This window comes from Erithacus rubecula (assembly GCF_903797595.1).
Source record: "Erithacus rubecula genome assembly, chromosome: 3".
In the NCBI taxonomy this organism is placed as follows: domain Eukaryota; kingdom Metazoa; phylum Chordata; class Aves; order Passeriformes; family Muscicapidae; genus Erithacus; species Erithacus rubecula.
This window is the reverse complement of record NC_136689.1, coordinates 46,634,897-46,656,742: the sequence shown is the minus strand read 5'-3', so window position 1 is coordinate 46,656,742 and position 21,846 is coordinate 46,634,897. Positions and strand designations below refer to the sequence as shown.

Here is a 21,846-nt window from a genome sequence, read left to right as displayed (position 1 = left end):
TGAAAATTTTACCCGTGACAGCCTTTCATTTCCCAAAACAGTGAACCGCAGAAACCACTCCCAAAACCAAGTCTGGGAAACGAATTTGCAGTTGCTCAGGGTAGCTCAATTCTTAGCCTATTGAGTCACCACAATGACCACAGAACTGATGGATTATATGATTTTAATAGCTCAGACACCGCTGTTTTTTTCCTTTACAATCACACATCCTAAACCAACTAAAAAGTACTTAAATCAGGCATGTGCTCACACTCACTTTATTTTGCAAAGTCATCACCTCTTCTTCAGATGAATGTTATTCCTAACCTTATGCTGTGTCTCTTCAGTCAAGGACAGGGATTGACACACACAGGCAAAGAGCTTGCCAGAATAAGAGACTTACTTCTCTAAACATAGCTTTGTCACTCCTCTATCACATCAGCCGTTTGTGTTGCCAGGTGAGGAGTTTATCATCCCCTTAACTGTGCCTATCTTTTGCATATAAGGTTGAACTAAAGAAATTTAACATGCAGCTCTGTTTTCAAATTAATAGGGTACCTCCTGATTGTTTTTCTGCTGTGCAGGTACAGTTTTTAAGACACTAACCCTAACAGCTGCAAATACACAGGCTGAGTACTGTACAATAGGCCAAGGAGGTTACAGTTAAAATATATGCATGGAAGAAAAGAAAAACCAAAAAAACCAAACAAAAAACTAAACAAAAAACAAACAAACAAAAAATTTTTCTTCCTCCTACTAACTGTGTTGACCACATGGAAAGTTTTTTTTTCTTCCCACCATCACATTTCACACCAAGGGGCATTGCAGGTGAAGCCTGCCTGCAGTGTGAATAGGTGAATGATCTCCTTTTGCTGGTGGCCAAGCTCAGGGAGGAAGTTGAAAGACTAAGGAGCATTAGGGAAAGTGAAAGGGAAATAAGACTGGGAGAGCTTCAGCCTCCCATCCTTGAGGGAGGCCCACCAGGAGTCCAAGTATTCCCAAACCTCCCACTGTCAGGCAATAGAAGGACACTTGGTTGATGAAGGGGAGTGGAAGTCGGTCTCTGACTGGGGAGGCCATAATAAAAATTCCTCCTGACCTCCATCCCCCAGCCAAGTGCCACTTCAGAATAGGTACAAAATCATTGATTTAGACAGTCAGCCAGATTATTTAGAAGTAAATTATCTGAACAGTGAGCCTCCTACTTATGCTTCATCTGTGAGATGGATCACCACTTCTTACATAAAAAAGAAAAGGGTAGTCATGCTGGGTGACTCCCTTCAGACGGGAACAGAGGACCCCATATGGGTTGACAAGACCCATTCCAGAGAGAGGTGTGCTGCCTCCCTGGGGCCTGGGTAAGGGACATCACTGAGAGACTTCCTGTGCTGATATAGCCCACTGATTATTATCCACTGTTGATACTCCAGGCTGACAGTGAGGAGACTGAAAAGAGGAGTGTTAGGGCAATTAAAAACGACTTTAGGGCCCTGGGTCAAGTGGTTGACAGGGCAGGGGAACAGGTAGTCTTTTATTCAGTCCCCTTGGTGGCTGAGATAAACAGTGAAAGAAATAGGAGAACTTACATCATTAAAAAGTGGCTCAAGGGTTGATGTCATCAGCAAAATTTCAGATTTTTTGATCATAGGACAACTTTTACAGCATCTGCCTGCTGGAACCAGATGGGATCCATCTCTCAGTTAAGGGCAAAATATTTTTAGCTCTTGAACTGGTGCACCTTGTTGAGAGGGCTTTAAACTAGGTTTGAAGGGGAAAGGGGACGCAGTTGGGCTGTCTGAAAGCAGACCCAGGGGTGGTAAGCCTGAGCTAGGGGTGAAATCAGCAGCCCAGCTGAGGCACATGTATACCAATACACACAGCATGGGTAATAAACAAAGAGCTGGAAGCCATGGTGCAACAGCAGAGCTATGATGTAGTCACTATCATGGAAACATGGTGGCACGACTCACATAGCTAGAGCACTGCACTGGATGGCTACAAGCTCTTCAGAAAATATAGGAAAGGGAGAAGAGGTGGAGGGGTAGCTCTTTACATTAGGGAGGCTTTAGATGCCATAGGTATTGAAACTAATGATGATGGAGCTGAATGCCTATGGGTAAGAATTAAGGGTAAGACTAACAAGGCTGATATCCTACTGGGAGTTTTTTATCGTCCACCTAATCAGAAAGAAGAAGCGCACAACCTATTCTTGTAGGTGAACTGAACCTGCCAGACATCTGCTGGGAACTTATTACAGCAGAAAAAAGGCAGTTTAGGAAGTTTTTAAAGTATGTTGAGGATAATTTTGTTGCAGCTGGTGAGTGAGCCCACCAGAGGAGAGACTATGTTAGGCCTGTTGTTTGTAAATAGCGATTGGCTGGTGGGAGATGTGGTGGCCAGAGGCTGCTTGGGGTATAGTGATCATGAAATTATAGAGTCCTCGATATTTAGTGAGATCAGGAAGAACATTAGTAAGACTTTTATACTGGGTTTCCAGAGGGCAGACTTTGGCCTATTTAGGAGACTTATTCAAAGAGTTCCCTGGGAAGAAGCCCTTAAAAACAAATGAGTTCAGGAAAGGTAGGTGTGCTTCAAAACAGAGGTCTTGAGGGCACAGGAAGAAACTGTCCCTGTGTGCTGAAAGGTTGAAAGGACGAGGTAAAAGTCCAGCCTGGATGGGAAGTTTTTGGAGATACTTAGGAATCATAAGAGGATGCATCATCTTTGGAAGGAGGGTCAGCTGTCTCAGGAAGTATTTAAGGGGGCTACTAGGGCATGTAGGAAAAAAATAGGGAGGGTAGAGCTCCGTTTGAACTTAAAATGGCGACTTCTGTAAAAAACAATAAAAAATGTTTCTACAAATATATTAAGGGTAAAAGGAAGGATAAGACCAACCTTTGCTCTCTATTGGATGAGAGAGGGAACTTAGTAACTATGGATGAGAAGAAGGCAGAGGTGTTAATGCCTTAGTCTCAATTTTTAGTGGGAATTTGGTTTGACCTTAGAATAACTGTCCTCCTGGATCGGCAGATGAATGGTCGCCTTGTTATCCAGGAGGAGGCAGTCAGAGAACTGCTGAGATGCTTGGATATTCATAAATCTATGGGACCAGATGGGATCCACCCAAGGGTGATGAGGGAGCTGGCAGATGAGCTTGCAAAGGCACTGTCCATCATGGGTTTAGGAAGGGCAGGTTGTGTTCAACCAACCTGGTCTCTTTTTACGACCAGGTGACCCGCCTGGTGGATGCGGGAAAGGCTGTGGATGTTGTGTACCTGGACTTCAGCAAGGCCTTTTGACACTGTCTCCCACAGCATACTCCTGGAAAAGCTGGCAGCCCATGGCTTGGACAGGAACACTCTTTGCTGGGTTAAGAACTGGCTGAATAGCCATACCCAGAGTATGGTGGTGAATGGTGCTGCATCCAGCTGGTGTCCGGTCACCAGTGGTATCCCCCAGGGGTCTGTGCTGAGGCCTGTTCTGTTTAGTATCTTTATTGATGACATGGATGAGGATATTGAGTCCTTTATTAGCAAATTTGCAGATGACACTAATCTGGGAGCATGTGTCAATTTGTTGGAAGGTAGGAGGGTCCTGCAGAGAGACCTGGTATGGTTAGATGGATGGGCAGAGTTCAATAAAATGAAGTTTAACAAGTTCAAGTGCCAAGTCCTCTGTTATGGCCACAATAACCCCCTGCAACATTATAGGCTGGGAACAGTGCGGCTGGACAGTGCCCAAACAGAAAGGGACCTGGGGGTACTGGTCGACAGCTTACTGAACATGAGCCAGCAGTGTGCCCTGGTGGCCAAGAAGACCAATGGCATCCTGGCCTGTATCAGGAATAGTGTGGCCAGCAGGAGCAGGGAAGTCATTCTCGCCCTGTATTCTGCACTGGTGAGGCCACACCTTGAGTACTGTGTCCAGTTCTGGGCCCCTCATTTAGGAAGGATGTTGAGATGCTTGAGCATGTCCAGAGAAGGGCAACAAGCCTGGTGAAGGGCTTGGAACACAAGCCCTATGGGGAACAACTAAGGGAGCTGGAGTTGTTTAGCCTGAAGAAAAGGAGACTCAGAGGTGACCTTATCACTTTCTACAACTTTCTGAAAGTCGTTGTAGTCAGGAGGGACTTGGTCTCTTTCACCAGGCTGCAACTGACAGAACCAGAGGACATAGTCTCAAGCTGCACCAGGGGAGATACAGTTTGGATATTAGGAAAAAGTTTTCCACTGAAAGAATAATAAAGTATTGGAATGCTTTGCCTGGGGAGGTGGTGGAGTCACCATCCCTGAATGTATTTTAAAAAAGATGGGATGTGGCACTTGGTGCCATGGTCTAGTTGAGGTGTTAGGGCATAGGTTGGACTTGATGACCTTGGAGGTCTCATCCAGCCTTGTTATTCTGTGATTCTCACAGGACAATCTATTATTGGGCCTGCCCTGAAAATCATTCTGTGGAAAACAATATGGAAAAGAAGGGTGAAACTCTGTGAACATAGCATGCGGCAAGTAACACTCCAGCTTCCAAACATCACCTGTACTATTCCTGCTCTGCTCTGTACTTCATGCTTTTCTTTCTTCATAACTGAGCACTAACACCTATTGAGTGGCTTCAGCAGTGCCAAAGAATACAACCCTTGCTCCGTTTCTCCAAGAAAATGAAAGGTGATGGATCACATGAGGTTCTGGCCACAATGTAGTCAATAGGATTTTTTGTTTGGACTTTGTGCCAGGATTTCTCACCAGTATGAAAAGATGTCATACTCAAATCCACACCATTTGAAGTTACTTTAAAAAGAAACTCGTCCCAACTGCAAACTACGGTAATAACTGCTACCTATTTCGTGAAGTGTCCTGAGATAGAGATCAACAGGGGGTTGAGTAAGAGTGAGGAAGGTTTAACATCCAAAGAGCACAACAGGAAGACACTTCACATAGTACGCAATAATGGATTAAAACACATGTTCTGTGTATAACAGCATTAACACAGCTTTACCTCAAGCTCTAGGGAGCTTTGACATTTTATCTGGAATGATCTAGTCCAAATGAGAAACAGCTCAATATACTCAGTGTTTGTTTTCTCCTCTTCTGCTATCAGTAGCAGCTGAGCACTATGCAAAACTTCAAGACTGTCCCTGCTCACCTTGTCTATCCCCAAAAATTTGATCCTGAAGCCGGAAGAAGCAGTAGGGCAAGGCATGCTGGCAAAAACAAAAGAAGCAGAGTGTAGCAAAGGCTGGGCCTGTAAAGGAAGTTAAAAAGAAAGCCCAGAAATTAATCCAATTGGAATAGGTGCTCCTTGAAAAATCTCAGCCTAGAATCACTGTTGGTAGTTTTTACACTCTGAGCCCGAATGGAGGAGCCCACTATGTGACCTGGAGAAACACATACCTAAGAAGCTGGTTGAAACCACTTCTATGACTTCTCTAATGGGCTAGCTCTGTTGGTTGCCTGGCAAGCAAGGTGTGTGCCCAGGTGGCAGGTGACAGTGCAGCTGGACAATAGGGAATGGGCAGTCTGTACCAATGTGGTCACTGCATCCTTGAAACAACTGATGAGCAAAGAAGTGATGTTAACAAAGCAGCAACTGGGTGGTTACTTTTCTGAAGTTGAGGTAGGTGTGTTTTACCAGGCTGATGTAGGTAGAAAATGCCAAATAGCAGAATACATGAATTTGAAACATACATCTACCTCATAAAACCTGAAAGTTTCATGTTTTCCTGCAGTTATGAGCCTGCAAGCCTTTCCACAAAGGCAAATATTTGTGTCCTTGATTAACGTCAGCCAATAACTCAAGCAAAGCTGTGTCTAATTAAGGTTCACATTTGCAAGCTTCAGAAAATGTTTTGTAGAAAAATGTGGTTGTTGGCCAATTCTGACTGCTGCACATAAGTTACATCTGATAGGCACAAAATGTTGAGAATTTAGACTGAAATTTCCTTAGAGACCAGGGCAGCACTATTTTTCTTGTTGATTTTGTAATCACTACCTCCCCCTTTATTGTAAACGTCAAAACTTAGTGAGTAGTAAACTGAAGCCTTCAGAAGTTAGAGACAAAGGGATTTATCCTGTCTTTTGAAAAATAACCTCTCCTCTCCTCCACCACGTCCACAGTGAAATGAAGTTGTGATCGCAATTCTAGACCTGCTCCAACACATACTGAAACCCATGGGAGACTTTCTGTTGACTTAAATGGAAGCTGGGTCACACCCTGAGCAGACACTACTGCACATATAACAAAATCCCTCTCCAGTTATTTTCTGCCAATTTTGGATGGCAAAAAACATGGACATGGAAACATTAAAGACCCCGGAGATCAGATATTGTCTAGAACAAAAATCTAATACAGGAAAAACCAAGAGGCACACCTGTCTGCACTCTGTCTCTTTCTAGCCCTACAAAACCAGACAAAACTGTATCCAGAGCAGGTATTTATCAAAAATGTAAAAAGATAAGATCTTGGCAAAAGGCAATCTCTGGCCCAGAGTCTAAAATGTAGAATAATTATTCAATAAAAGTTTTCAAATAAAATAAACAGAAGCTTGAAGAAATTAGTGTAGTACAACTTAGAAGCTAGAAAAAACTTGCATCAGACATGAAATGCATTAGGTATGAAAATGACTGTCAGGAAAAAGAGACAGCAGCAAAAAGGAATATTGATCTTTCAACAGGAGAGACAATTAATTTTGATGATACAGCATTTGTAGGCTGCTCTTTACCTTGTCTCACAGATGCTAAGGATGGACACACTATTTATTGAATAATTAATAGGTGGGAGAGGTCAAGGCATGGACAGACCAGCTACCCCCGCACTGGCAGGTATGACGTTGTCTGAAAGTGATTGACACTCAGTCAGAAATGTCTCACCAGGAAGGCCTCTCTAGGCCGATCAGCTCTTCCACCCAACCTGACATTGGCAGGCTGGGGAAAAAGAAAAGAGGCTCGTTAGTCAGTATTTTTCTACATTTGCTTTTCAGCAAATCAAGAAACAGACAATGATACGGAGATTTTTAGGATTAGTTATAGACTTAAGAGATACATCCTGTATAAATGAAAAACACGAAGATCCTGCAAGGCTGTGCAATAGGAATGAATACACTGTACCACAGAAAATGGATGGATCGTTACACCCTGACTTAGGACCAAACCCTGGCAAGGACCAAGAAGGCCCAGAGAACTTGTAACTTAAACTTGTTAGCAAATTACTGAGCTAGAACGTTCTCCCTTGTCTCATAACATTATTCACATGTTTGAGTATATCTTCATAATACTTCACCTTTCTGGATTAGCTTCCAACTCCATTTTAATAACAAAAGAGCTGGGAGAGAGAGAATATCTCCGAAGACAAAAAGGTGACACTGTTGACCTTAAATCTCTCGATATATATGTACACAGATAGACATACATTGGATAAATCCAAGCCATGCTGGTGACAGATTTCCTAGCGCCAGCAGTTCCCAGCACGCCAGTGCCTCGCCTCCGCTGTCCCCGCACTTTCCCGACTCACGCAGGGGAGGTGCCGCCGGCAACGCGGGGCCGAGAATATCCCCCCGCCCTCCCGGCCTGCTTCCCGGCTTCGCATTACCCCATACACCCCGGGAGGCGCCTTCGGGCTCCGCGCAGACTCTCTCCACCCCGCCCGGCCCTGCCGCAGGTCCCGCTGCTACCTACTTCTTGCACGGGATGAGCGCCTTCCTCTCCTCCAGGACGCGGAGGCGCTGGTTGGGGCCGTCGTAGGAGACAGCGGCCCGCGTGTTGCGGCCAGAGCCATGCTCGTAGAACACGGTGCGCCCTTCCCACTGGCGCGGCGCCTGGCACGGCTCGGCCGCCGCAGCCGCTCCACCGTGCAGCAGGAGGACGCCCAGCAGCAAGAGCAGCCGCAGCCGTGGTCCTGGCCCCAGGCGCAGCTGCCGCCTGGCCGCCGGCCGCGCCATACTCTGTTCCGCGCCGCGCTCCCTCGGCGCACGGCTGCTCCGCATGGCGCGCAGGCGGGCGGGCAGGTTGTGCCGGGGGGCGGGGGCGGCCCGCCTCCAAACCCGCATCATTTCGGCGGCGATAGATAGCTGCCGCCATATCGCCCGGACGCCAGGGGCACGAGACAGCGCAGGGACAGGCGACGGGGACACTCGTCCTCCCACGCCTGCCTCCCCGCAGCCAGGAGGGTCTCGGGCGCCCTGGCCGTGCCCACTACTCCGCGAGGGCTGCCCCAGAGGGGCAGCTCGAGCTCTAAGCACTGAGCGCTCTACGTGACCTCGGGGAGGGAGGGTATAGGCGAACAGGAGTGACCTGCTGGGACAAACTGCTTTAGTGTTGCTCTCGAGGGGGGGGGCATTTCAGTGTCTCCCCACGGACAGTGGCGCCAAGATTCCTTCACCACTTGCATTCATTCATCTTCCACTGCCTTCTTAGGTGTATCAGCTAGGTTTCCTGCCTGATCTGGATGTGCTTTCCTCACCCATTACAGGAAGGGGAGGTCCGTGCCCCACAGATGCTCTGTCTCTGCAGCTCTGCTCTATCTGCAGAGCGCAACACCGGTGGCACCAGGGTACCTGGCCGGGGCAGGTGCCCTAAGCCACGCTGGGGTTCTCTCAGGTCACTGCAATAACCTGAATTGAGGTAATCTTATCTCAGCGGGTCCTGAAAGACTGGGGGAGTGGCATGTCCCACAGTGAAGAACGGGCCCGGAGGTGCAAGGGGGCAAGATGGCTGTGAGGGAGCCCTTTGTTCCCGCACACCAATCCGCTGCAACAGGGGTGCGTGGCCATGGAGCACCAAGGGAAGGAAAATAAGAAACAGCTTGGCCAAAGTCTGAAAGCCCTTCTTCCAGTCGTGTGCAAATGCGATTGGGGTACAGAAGCCCGCACAGCAGCTTCACACCGGCCCCGCTTCCGTCTCGGCTCGGTCACCGGCGCATCCCCTGTGCCGAGCAAACCGCGCCACAATCCACAATCTCGTCTGTCCGCTCGTCCCCTTCACGCCTTTCCCTGTCCGTGCGGAGCTCATGGAGGGAATTCTGCAAACCTCTGAAGGCGTCGGGAACAGCCGCCGGAGCTCGCTCAAGCCCGCAAAAAGTTTCTTCTCCCTTGAGAAAACGCGGTGCATAAAGTTCAGCCGGGAAGAAGTCGCGGTTCGTACGGTCGCCTTCCCTCTCCCCGCGCCGGAGCGCAGAGGCCCGCCGCAGAGCTGTGTGGTTTGTGTTTCCTTCCCCTCCCGTCGCCCCCCTTCCACCTGAAGGAATTTATGACACAGATGAAAACTGAAACGGAGCTGGAGCGGCGGCTGAGAGACGCAGTGATGTCGCCCGGGGATTAAACGGGGTGGAGGTGATGTCACCGTGCCTGCACAGCAAAACGCACACATACACGCACAGACACCCCCCCCCCTCCCCCCCCACCACCCCCCGGAGGAACGGGGCTGCCAAAGCAGAGCGATCAGCTCCACGTCACTCGTGCCACTGATATAAATGCGGTCCTGCGATGTCCATGGCTGTCGGCGCGGCGGCTCCCGCGACTTGACTGCAGCAGGGCTCCGGGAGGCAGCGCCACTCCGCTCCCTTCCGCCGCCGGGACCCGCGGTGCGGCGGCGAACAAGGAGAAGAAGGAGGAGGAAAAGGATGCTGCGCGCCTTGGTGGCGGTGTCTCTGTGGCTGCGGGTGAGCCCGCGGGCACAGGGCGCGCCGTGCGAGGCGGTGCGCATCCCCATGTGTCGCCCCATGCCTTGGAATATCACCCGCATGCCCAACCACCTCCACCACAGCACCCAGGAAAACGCCGTCCTCGCAATCGAACAGTATGAGGAGCTGGTGGCCATCGACTGCAGTCCGGTCCTGCCCTTCTTCCTCTGCGCCATGTACGCGCCCATCTGCACTCTGGAGTTCCTCTACGACCCCATCAAGCCGTGCCGCTCCGTCTGCCAGCGCGCCCGCGACGACTGCGAGCCCATCATGCGCCGCTACAACCACAGCTGGCCCGAGAGTTTGGCTTGCGACGACCTCCCCGTCTACGACCGCGGCGTCTGCATCTCCCCAGAGGCTATCGTCACCGGCGTGCCGGAGGGTGAGAACCCTAGGGGCAGCAAGAGATGGGAGGGAGGACTCCTTCCACCCCCGCGGGACGCCCCGGGGTAGGACGGGGGCGCTGCGGGAACCCCACGCTCCAGTCCTGGAGCCTCTACGGACAGTTTTCACTCCCTGACACACCTCTGTTTGCAGATGTGAAGTGGACGGACTTCACACAGGGCTTTATGATGCCGGACAGACCCCTGGAGCCTGACTGCAGGAGCCGCGGCCAGGGTGAGCCTAGGACAAGCCCCCGCCTCCACCTCCCCGGGAGACTGGGTCCCTCTGACACCCCTCAACCTTTCTCTCTTCTCTTTCTTTGAAGAGCGGTGCAGGTGCAAAAAACCAAAACCTACGCTGTCAACCTACTTGGTCAAGAACTACAGCTACAGTAAGTGCGTGGGGGAAATGTTTCACTTTGCCTGTCCCACACCCTCCTTGAGTCCCTGCAAATTAGGCAACTCTGTGTGGGTGCTGAACCCACACCAGGCCTATCCAACAAGTATAACATCAGAAGACTGCTCCAACACAGCATTTCCAAGTGGGTGTTTGCCTGGGGATACTTAGCTGTCTTCTTCAAAATCCAGCTATAGCACCCTGTGCTGGCAGTAGTAGTAACTGCATAGATGATAGTGTGTTTCTGACAAAAGCAGTAAAATGTCACTAATGTGCACCCTTCTGCTCTGCAGAAAGGGTGCTTGCTGCTGCAATGGTTACTTGTCTGATGTGATTGTGATAACTTGGCCAGCTCCTGTTTTCATCCAGCATGTAGAATAACAGGAGTTTGTTATCCAAATAAAACTTCTAAATGTAAACCCGCTGCAGCAAAGTAAAATGTTTTTAGAAGGTTATATATGCTTTCACTTACTAGCCAGAGTTCTGTCTGGTGCAAAATGTCAAGAGATTTACTGAATTCAGTGACAAATTGCACCATCCAGCCAAGGAGATAGTTAATAGTTTTATTATATGATGCATGACATACTGGCAATAAAACTAAGTATTTATTCCTCTTCTCTCTTGGCTTCCCCCTGCTTCAGATTTCTGATGGTGTGAGTCAGGAAAAACTCTACTTAAGATTAGATAAATGCCAGATTAAACCTAGTGTCAATTACAAAGCCCCTGCTAACTATGATTTTAATATAAACTACTGCTTCATTTTGCATTTTGTGGGCATTTTCTCACATGGCAGGTTTTTTCCAAGTCATTTATCCAGTTCTTCTGCAGTAGGGTTATAATACAATTAAATTCCTATTTATTTGATATAAAATGAAAGTAAGTATGTAGCTATTTGCTTATTTCTTAGTATGTTTGGTGGGAATAATCAAGCTGAACCTCTAGCTTAGATAATTGTACAGTTTTTTGTTCATTATGTTATTTTGGTGCTTGTACACCACATACTCTGTTTATATAATTCTTTGATCTGCATCAGTACAACATAGAGATAGGTTTAGGTGGAGTAATGAACTTCCACAGTTGCCTGAAACATATGAAGTAGTGATATCAAATGACTGTTCCGAAATGAAAGACAGGTGTTAGCCATGTAAATTCTGATTCCAGTGATTTCTGTGGTAGTGTTCCTTGAATAAAGCCTGTATGTTGGAGTCCAAAATTAAATTCCATTGAATTTGTGAAATCAAGATCTTGTTTTTGAGATGTAAATTTTTATTCAACACCCTCTGAGATAAATATGGAAAATATTTATATGGAAAATGAATTGAGGGCAAGATGCATTGAATGGAAAGTCAATCAAATTTTTCCTGAAAATCTTTAAAATAAGACATACAGCCAAATTGTAGTTTTAGCTATCAGAACCAATCAAACTTTAAAATGGATTTGAGTCTCCAAAACTGAAATTCCTCATGTTTTGTGTCTGTTACACATGTCCTGATAGAGGTCGCACAAAAACCCCAGACTACATTAAAAGTGCTCGTCTCCTGTTTTCTATATGTGAAGTTTATTTCAAATGTTATGAGGTTTGTGTGAAGGCTTTTGACCCGGTAACTGGTAAGGGCAGGCTGATCACCCTGTGGTCTATACACTTCTAATGCTTTTTTCACTGAAGAGTGTTTGGACAGTAGAACCCTTTTCATTTTGACATTTCCTAGAGACAAAGTTCTTCATGTAAAAATTATACTTAATTTATTAGATCTGGTATTTCTCACAAGAGAGAAGAGATGAAATGCTGGAGTGGTAGGTAATGCCAGGATTTGTAGGTACAAAGTTATCCAGGGATAATTTCAGGACAATCTGTAGCATTTCACATTCTTGCATCCATGCAGACATGCAGTTTTCCTCAATGAAAGATAAAAATACAATGATTGTATATTCAGAGTCAGAAGAATCTGTTTCATTGTCTCATTTATATGAGGATCTCACCATTGGTAGAATATCCAAAGGCAAAAGATGAAAAAAGGTATAGCTCAAGTAAATCATGGCAATCCTAAGCTTCTTAGTTTTTTGACTATTGTTTCTAACCTTCTCTTGTTTCTTATATTTAAGAAAAGACTATTTCCTGGTTGCAATCTGCAGGAAGTTATTTTATTATTGAAAAGACTGAATTCAATACGACTGTCTGTGAGGTAAATTGTTCATTACTTAATTGGAAAAAGCCAGATGTGGCTGGAGAATGGGTTAGATTTATGCAAAGGGTAGTTCAAGTCTGAGTTGAAGGAGCTGTTTTTGTGTGTGATTCCAGGTGAGATTGGTTGGCCTGTTCTAGCAAAGATTTAAGCACATGTTTAATTTCACAGTTGTCAACAGTTCTACTGGGAACCAAATTGAGATCAGACCTCTGTTATTGTAAGCCACTGTTCATGCCCACACAGGCAGAAGTAGTTCTAGTTTCACAACCGAAACAACAGCTTCCAGTTCAATATATTTTATTTAATTCTGGGATGTGTTTAAATTTTTAAGACTGTTCTATTGTTCTCACTCCTCTATTATTTTATTTGCAGTCATTCATGCTCAAGTAAAAAGTATAGAAAGAGGGAACTGCAATGAGATAACAACTGTAGTTGAAGTCAAAGATGTACTCAAGTCTTCAATACCAATTCCTCTGTCCCAAGTGCCTCTTCTTACAAATTCCTCTTGCCAGTGCCCGCCTCTTCAACCAAAGCAGGATGTTCTCATCATGTGCTATGAGTGGCACTCAAGGTGAGCTGTGATGCAAAAAAGTGTTAGAGCTGGCAATATGATAGAGGGAAAGGAGGACCAACAAAGCTCTCTTCCTCATCATAGGCTTGTTTGGCTGATAGTTTTTCTTAGTGTCACTCATACATACACGTACGTGTTTCCATTACCTTCACATCTGACTTTCTTCACTTCATCAGCCTCAGCTCTGTGCCGTGATGTGGTGTTTACAAAACTTGGCTCACGCAAAGAGCATAAAATTTGTTGGCATTAGGTGCTGACAACATATTGATAAGGCATCATGCAACAGTTCAGTCGCCTCCATCTTGGGAGTGTTTTTCCAGTACCACTTTCCATAGGGTTGAGCTGCTTTGTGTGCAACAAGCTGAATGGTGGCTGTGTTTGCAGGCCCATGTGGAAAGCATTGTTCTGTCTCACCAAGGGAGGGGGCGGGGGATGATACACATCTGTCAACAGACCTGCTGGAGTCAGAGCCAGGCCTTCTCCACTGGCCTGTCCATACTTTGGACCAATGATATCAACAAGATATTTCTGATCCCACAGCCATACCATACAGCTGCAGACACTGGAGATACATCTCCCAGATTGCAGATGAAAAGCAAATACTCTCAGAGCAGTTGACCAATCCTGCTGTATGATTAAAAGAAAAAATAAAACAAAACTAACTTTACCAGACCTTTCATCTGGCAGTCAGCCTAGCCCCAGGCATGGAAGGAAATCCAGCATGCTGGTCTGGAAGGAAAGGAGTGGTGAATCACAGCTCCTTTTCTCCCTGGTTCCTTAAGACAGAAGGGATCATCCCATCCCCATTAGCACCCTAAGCGCACCAGTAGATGCCAGCACAGTAGGTTGTGCTGTTTTAGGTTCTGTGTAGGCCTGTGTGTTGCAGTTTGGAGATAAGGCTGTCTCTAAAATGTGCAGGCTGGTTTTACATATTGTGAGGTTGCTGTTAATTGATCACACAAACTTGTAAGGACCACACAACATCCACGAATGAGATATGATGAGCCATGTCCATATTTTTATGAGTTTTATGTTGGTATTTTGGTACCATTTTATAGGTGTTTCTAAAATTTGCCATCTGATATCTTGTTTTAACTTGTCTTTTGTTGAGCTAGCAAACACAGTATTTTATTACTATCCAGCTCTTTACCCCTCCAGGTCTGGAAGTGTTTCACAAATATTAATGTAGAGTCCTCAGTTTGTTAGCCATTTTAGGGATACATGCTCTGACTCATGTAGAAGGACTATGACCAGAATAGCAATGGAGGAGCTCTGGGTTGCAGAGGATCCTCTGGAGGCTGTTAGGTGTGGGAGTTATTGTCAGTGGGATGGTCGTCAGGACAAACTCAGGAGCTCTCTATATTTTGGTCTTGAAGTTTGCAGTTTATTGTAAGGGCATGGCTATACAGGGTCCTGCTAAGAGCTGCCAGCCACAACTCAGAGCAGGACAGAGAGAGAGGTATGAGAGAGAGAGAATAATAAAGAGAGCAATTTTCCTGTTTACAATACAATAAGTCTTCTTCTGTGTTGAATATTATAATTTCCACTAACCAATCTACTACAAGATACAAATTTCCTAATATTTGCATGCAGCCTATAGGAATTGCTATATTACTATGTTTTACTGCTTTGTTATCTCTAAACCTTAACTCTAAACCTTTCCTGCCATACTTGGAAGAGGGAGTCTATTTGCTTCTTTGGTATTTGTGGCATTTGGCATTACTTAAACAAAGGAAGGAGGTCTCAAACATTTACATTGTTGCTCTCAGCCCCACAGTGAAAAACTGCTATCTTTTCTATTTTGCTTATGGTTTCAAAATCTTTTTCTAAGCACTCATATTTATAAGGTTTTCCTATTTCATCATTCCCAACAGTTAGAAAAGGGAGATGTCATAGGTCGAAGATCACAATTAGCATCTCCATTATTATGGAAAAACACATGATTCACTAAATATCTTGTGATGGATTTTAAAGGCCATTGAGGTTTTTAATTTCATTTTAGTGTACTAAAATTGACTTGAAAAATAAACATAAACTATTATATGTGTTTCTTGTTGAACTCAGTGGCAGGCAAACAGAAGGTTTGGAGTTACAGCAGGTTTTTTTTTAAATGACAGAGGCAGAATGAGTAGAAGCTGTACCTCCTCTGTACTCAATGACAGAATACCTATTGCCTGTTAATGGGGTTAGAACCTCACTGGATAATTTGACCTGAATCAAAGCTGTGCCAGATGTACCCCATGTTTGGTTTCACTCATGGCTGTGTGGCCTTGGTGTCAATCCTGTACATTAATCTTCTAACTTCTCTTTGGAAAGAAAGCATACAACATATTGGTCCTGATTCTCTGAGGTTTGCACTCACATTTATGTTTGGTCAAACTGGATGCACAGTGGTTAGTGACTATGAGAGGCAGCATTTTATACTGTGTTTGAGCTGCTAAGAGAAGCAGCACTGTTTATGGAAACTGGAGGTCAGGCCCTGCTACAGTGTTTAGCCTTCACCAGCCAGAACAGTGCTGTGTGATGTTTATGCATTTATAATGATGTCTACATGTTTCCAGACAACACTGGTATCTCAATAAAAACCCCAGAATTTTAGTGAAATTTACATTAGGGAGTGTTAAGGCCTGGTATCTCAACCAACCAAACAAAAAACTCCAAAAAGTTGCCTCTAGGTTGGGAAGGTGTGGTATCAGACTGCTTTAGAATAAGCTGCTTTAGGAACTGTTTAAGGCATATATATTTAATCACTACTTTTTTTTTTTTTAATTAATTTCATAGCACCTAGCATGTTTTCATAACACCTCAATGTTTTCATGCAGGAGCTAGCCAGATTTCACTGGTAGGCAAGTATGGCAAGTAGCACAAATCATACATCTTCCAAATTCACCTTAAAGTACTCATTAAGGAGTTAGATGTAGGAAACACATATTGCCATCTTCGTGTATTTATAGGTAGAAATACATGATACAGGATACAATTGTAAGTGATCATATATTACTATATTGCAGATAAGCTGTATTAGCTGGTGCATGTGAAACAGCTTCTTTTTTAAAGTCAGTGGTAAAATGCATCAGTTTAATCTATTCTTCACACAAACACACAGAGAAACATATGGTATCCCATTATCCCATACATAAAAACTGTCAGTACCAGTACTTATGGGTGCATTTCAACCCCAATCTGTGTTAAAACATCTGGAATGGCATCTCAGGAATTAAAATCAGAAATATCTATAACTTGTGTATATTTCTTAATTTTCAGGTTGATGCTTCTTGATGGATGTCTAGTTGAAAAATGGAAGGACCAACTAAGCAGAAGATTTAAGGTAAATGTAAACAAAGAAAAAAGTGCTGATGTTCTTAATAAAAAGTTAAACACCTTTGTTTTACTTCAGTATTGATTAACTTTCATGACTTTCAGATATATGTAACTCCTCTGAGTATCACTATTTTCACTTGAACATTTTCAGCCCTGATAGTTACCCAATTATAAGTGAAAATTTGAATACTTTAGTCTTGTGTTTTAGGGTTTCTAAAATTTTATTTGTATTTAATTTTAACCTGCGGGGTGATCTTTGTGTGAACTCTGGTTTTGTACAATAATGTCTCTTAAGAATTTCTTTCATATCCCTGCTACCACAAGGAGTGATGATACAAAAGTGAAGGTGATATGCACATGAGTACATAGTCCACATTAGATAAGAAAGGAAGTTAAAATCCTCTGCACTGGATTAATGTTTTTTGCTGCATTGAAGATTGCAGGCTGGAGACACACACTTCTCACCAGGTACTCCCTACTAAGACCCACCCAAAGGATTTGGTATTTTCTCTCTGGATTCAGGAAACACTGGAAGGAAAGGTCCAATATAGGGACATGGGTGGCAGGCACAGCAGGTGCCACTGCTTTTTGGGGCTTCAGGATAGCACTTGATATCACTCTCTACTTTTAAATTCCTCTTTTTAATGGAAAGAAAGGATGGATTGAGAGAAGGTCTGATTCTTCCTCCCACTTTTAGAGATGGAAGAAAGTTATTTTTGGAATTCAGAAAAATTTTCAGAGCATTAAGGCCATACATGTATGTTTGTTTTAATTATTACTTGACTGGCAATTGATAGGGAGGAGGAAAAGAGATGTAGGAATCCATAAGCAGAAGCTTTTAGATTACAGACCAACTTCTTGCAGGAAATTGCATTCAATCTTCTCTCATAGCTTCTTCACTTACTAATGTGAAACCTATGTGTGGAAAAAAACCCCATGGATTAAATCTTAAAAAAATAAATGCATGACAATTGCAAAGGGTGCCATATGGGATTTAGAAGAATATTGACATATGACTTGGATTCCTGAAATCCTTTGGCTGTCAACTGAGTGGCCTGTTACTGACGCAGTGTGTTTTAGTCACTTCCTCACACTCTTGTCATTTTTAATTGTGTCTTGAATCATGTTTGGGCGATAGTTTTCAAATTGTCAAATAGATGCATGACTGCCAAGCAAAATACCCTTCAAAGCATATGTCATTTCCTCTTGTATTAATAGTTTCAGAAACTAAATCCTCATTTAAGCATGTTTGAGTGGGACACAACTAAATGTCTGTGGATAGTTAGGGAAGGGAAGGGAAGGGAAGGGAAGGGAAGGGAAGGGAAGGGAAGGGAAGGGAAGGGAAGGGAAGGGAAGGGAAGGGAAGGGAAGGGAAGGGAAGGGAAGGGAAGGGAAGGAAGGGAAGGGAAGGGAAGGGAAGGGAAGGGAAGGGAAGGGAAGGGAAGGGAAGGGAAGGGAAGGGAAGGGAAGGGAAGGGAAGGGAAGGGAAGGGAAGGGAAGGGAAGGGAAGGGAAGGGAAGAGTGGGATGTGGATTCAGTGTTCTGGATGTTCTGGGTCTTTATTCAGATCTGACCACACAAAGCCAGTATGGAGCTAGATATCACAGTGGCTTCATTTTAATGCCCATCATTCATCTCTGAAGACTTGCATCCAAATTTTCTCTTGTGTTACTATTTAAAATGGATGTTTTGAGCTGTCCGTCAACCACAGAAGACAGTTGTTAACATAACCACAACATGGCTGGTCTTTTCTCCAGCCAGGGCAAGTGTCTGAATTGCAACAAAGTCAGTGCAGAGATAATAGGGAAGCTAAAGAGCATTTCTTTTGCTCTAATCACTGGGTAAATACCCTGCCTTTAGGACTTTTAGAAGGGAAAGATAATAGAGGTGAGATCCTTTCTGGGTTCTACTACCTACTTTGTTTTCCTTAAAATATGTATTTCTGTTCCTAGAGGTGAAAATCCACAGTCTCTGTTGCTGTTTTATGGATCCCTCCACATTTGGGAGAGCTGACCAGTTAAACTTACTGTAAAAGCCTATTTTGTAACTACTGCACTATTGGGTATAAAAATCTGACAGCTGTTATCTTTGGTAGGCTTGTTGCTTTTCAAAATTTCTTGGGGGTGCTGCTGAATAAAGCTGCAGGTACATTACTCAAACCATGCCATTGCAACTCTCATCACTGTGATTTCACTGTGATCATCGCTATTGTCTGTCCATAACATAAGCTGGTTCACGCCCAGTCCTCTCCATCCCAAGGAAAAGCAGAAGCAGAAAGTAAATACCAGCTTCCCTTGTAGCTGTGTGCTTATATATATATTGTGAAAGGGTAGTTGGATTCAAGACAGCAAAGAAGGGCCTTGGAAAGGAGTTCCAGTGTTCTGGTCCTGACCTTTTGATGGCATGGTACCAGCTCCCCTCTATTTCTGAACAGGCACTCATGTGCAACATGAACCCGAGATGGGCAATCATCATTTCCATCCACTGGTATTGTGGAAATTCCCTCTAACCTAGTACATGTGTAAGGTTCTGCCTGCAAATAATCATAACATGCTGACACCCATGGCCTTGCAAAATAGAGCATTAAACTCTTAAAGGCAGCACTAGCATCAGTGGTTCAGGATAGCTTGATTAAGATGTAATTATTTATGATTATGTCCTTCCCTAATTCATCCTCTTTGTCTTCTGCATTTCTACAGAGGTGGGAGCAGCGACTGCAAGAACAAAAGAGGCGAACTGCCCACAATAAGAACCAGAACTCAGGACGGAGTGGCCAAAGTGGAGCCCTGAAACCGCAAACCAAGAACACCAATCCACTGATCAGTGGCCCCAAAAAGGCCATTAAAATAAGACATGTCCAGAAAGAAATCAACCCCAAAAAAGTATGAGTGTGAAATTCCTGAAAGGAAGGACTTCCCCTGAATGAAAGGGTCATAATCTAGCTTGGTCAGCATGTTTTATTAGTCTGGAACTCATCGACTTAAAAAATCATGTCAGTTTTTACGTAGACATTTTTTGTTGCACTTTACTGTTACAAGGTTTGCTTATCCTTTCAAGTCACTGCAAGCCAAAGAGCATAGATTTGCACTAATATGAGGTAGGCATATTCCAGCTGACTGAGCTGTATCTTTGGGCTCTGATTTCCCATCTAGATACAACTAGCCTTGGCTGTCAGAGGTTTTCACTCCTTGTACTAATTGCCTGCTCTGCTTCCCTGCCAGATGTTGGAGAGCTGCATGGAGTTTCTCCTCAGCTGGTGCAGTAATTGGTGAGTTAGTCTGTAAATTAGCTGAGAGCTCACTAGCCTTGGCAGTTGAGGAAGTAGCAGAAGGATGGTAACCTCTGGCAGATATTTCAGGTAGCAATGACTGCAGCTGCTGGAGCTGAACCTATCTTCTATTTGGAAGCACAGCCCTTGTTCAGAGTGTTCAAAAGCATAGTTTACTATTAACTGTCTGGCTATGCATTATATGATTATTTTAATGTGTGTGCCAAAAATATGCTTGCAGTGGTAGTATTTAATCTCGTGGGTTTGTGTAGTAAAAGTGCATTCACAGCAGACATTCAATTTTTTTATTGTACTTCAGGCTGGCTTCTGTTCTAATTTCGAATATATTTAAACATGTAATTGAAAAATCTGGTTTTTTGAAAGGACAGATTAAAGTGAACAGATCTGTAGGATTCTTTAACACATTTGCTGTAATATAGCTTTGCTATAAAAATTGGAATAGAAGCTTTATTCTAAAGATAACTGACAGCTACTGTACAGTATTAAGGATAAGATAGGGCTTAAGTGGCTCAGTAATCATTTGCATAATTTTTTGTCTTTGATACTGTATTTGTAAACTTTCTCTGATCTTAAATAAATAAATAAATCAGTCTTGTCCCTATTAATGAGCTTCTCAAAGCAACTGGCTATCTGGAGTTTTTCTTATCAGAAAGTACCATTTACCCTGGAAAGGATGACAGGAAAGTAGATGTTTTTATTTACACAGGTAAGTTTACTGACTTAACATTTCCTGTGTGAGGTATTAGAGCAGCAGAGGTGATATAAATCTGATCGACATAACTCCAAGATGGCATTTATACTCTTCCTTTCAAGGTGTACTTGGATGAGGCAGTATAGATAACACATTCTGATTTCAATTTCATGTAATACACAGGAAGATCACCCGCATTAAGATCAGAAGAGCTCATGATAGATGCCTGAAAGACTTTCAAGATTTCCTGCAGGAAGACTAAGGACTAGACTGGTCAACACTGGTAAAACAAGGATTTCTATAAAAGAGAAATTCTATGTCAGAAAAAAAAAAGGAGTTCTCTGTAGATTATCATAAGGAGTAATAATTGGTCATGTCAGTATTTAGATCTTTACCACAACAAGAATTCCAATGAAATTTGCATGTCTGACATTCACAATAGATTACGTTGAAGTGATTTTAGTAGCAGCAGTTATATATTTGGTAATTTGCTCAAACAAATTTGAGACATAGATGCCAATTTACTATGTTTAAAACAAATGGACAGATGTGTTACATGAAAATGAAATTTTGTAGTTCATTATAGAATTAGGTAGTGCAAAGAGTTAATTATAATTCTCCCAAGACTAACAATAGATAATATAATTATTCTTCTGATATTTGTCCCAGCAGGAGATAAATAGAACCACAGGACATGTTTATTTGTACCACAGACCACATATTTCCTTGTTTAGGAACTTTAATGAAATTGTAATCGGACACTAAAGACTATATTAAACATCCGTTTCAGTTTAGAATTATAAACAAGAGAGTTATAAATCTCAAAATACTGTTTTAGAAAAATAAGTATGTCTGATTGTACTGCATTTTTGTACTGAAATACTACATTAAAAAATAAGGCAAGTAGAGAAAAAGCTTTTTTTCTCTGCTGAGAAGATGGAGTCAATCATCTTGTGGCTCTGTACCACTGCACTGTTTTTTCTTTGCTCTGACCACTGAATCAACTACACTGGCAAGTCAGTTTATCCTCAGTTCTTTGTGAGCAAATTACCAACTTTCTGGTTAGCTTGCTCAGAGAACACATACTGAAGTTCTCTAAGTATCTGCAAATTAAAGTTTTCATCTCATTGTAACCACAAGAATCAAAATACTTAGAGTGTTTTGTTTGGGGTATCTCTTGGTTACTCTGATAAAACCATTAATAAATACCAAATGGCACTTCTAACTAAACTGAGCAGTGTATGGGCAGTAGTAAGAAACTCACTAGAAGCATATGTTTGGTGTTCCAGGCAATTTTTATTTTGTATTAAAAAAAGGCCAAGCCCCTCAGTAAGAAGGTAGCTGCAACACTGAGGAA

General features: G+C 43.7%; 2 protein-coding genes across 2 annotated transcripts in view; one reads left to right on the top strand and one right to left on the bottom strand.

Annotated features, from left to right (window-relative positions):
• EPDR1 (ependymin related 1) overlaps positions 1-7,978 on the bottom strand; it is a 34,529-nt gene extending 26,551 nt beyond the window's left edge. Inside the window, exon 1 of the mRNA XM_079302682.1 lies at positions 7,650-7,978. Within this exon, the coding sequence (XP_079158808.1) occupies positions 7,650-7,957 (308 nt within the window). The 5' untranslated portion in view covers positions 7,958-7,978. The remainder of the gene's footprint in view (positions 1-7,649) is intronic.
• Positions 7,979-9,402: 1,424 nt separating this feature from the next.
• Positions 9,403-20,385, top strand: SFRP4 (secreted frizzled related protein 4). The gene is made up of 6 exons (XM_079302659.1): positions 9,403-10,033; positions 10,189-10,269; positions 10,361-10,426; positions 12,990-13,188; positions 16,453-16,516; positions 19,209-20,385. The coding sequence occupies exons 1-6, from the start codon at positions 9,442-9,444 to the stop codon at positions 19,395-19,397; spliced, it is 1,191 nt and encodes a 396-aa protein (XP_079158785.1). The 5' UTR covers positions 9,403-9,441; the 3' UTR covers positions 19,398-20,385.
• The last annotated feature ends 1,461 nt before the right edge of the window (positions 20,386-21,846 follow it).

Excerpts from the sequence above, each read along its gene's own strand:
- SFRP4 (XM_079302659.1), top strand. The coding sequence starts at position 9,442 with ATGCGGTCCTGCGATGTCCATGGCTGTCGGCGCGGCGGCTCCCGCGAC. Across the intron at positions 10,034-10,188 it reads CGTCACCGGCGTGCCGGAGG|ATGTGAAGTGGACGGACTTC; the intron begins GTGAGAACCCTA and ends CTCTGTTTGCAG. Across the intron at positions 10,270-10,360 it reads CTGCAGGAGCCGCGGCCAGG|AGCGGTGCAGGTGCAAAAAA; the intron begins GTGAGCCTAGGA and ends CTTTCTTTGAAG.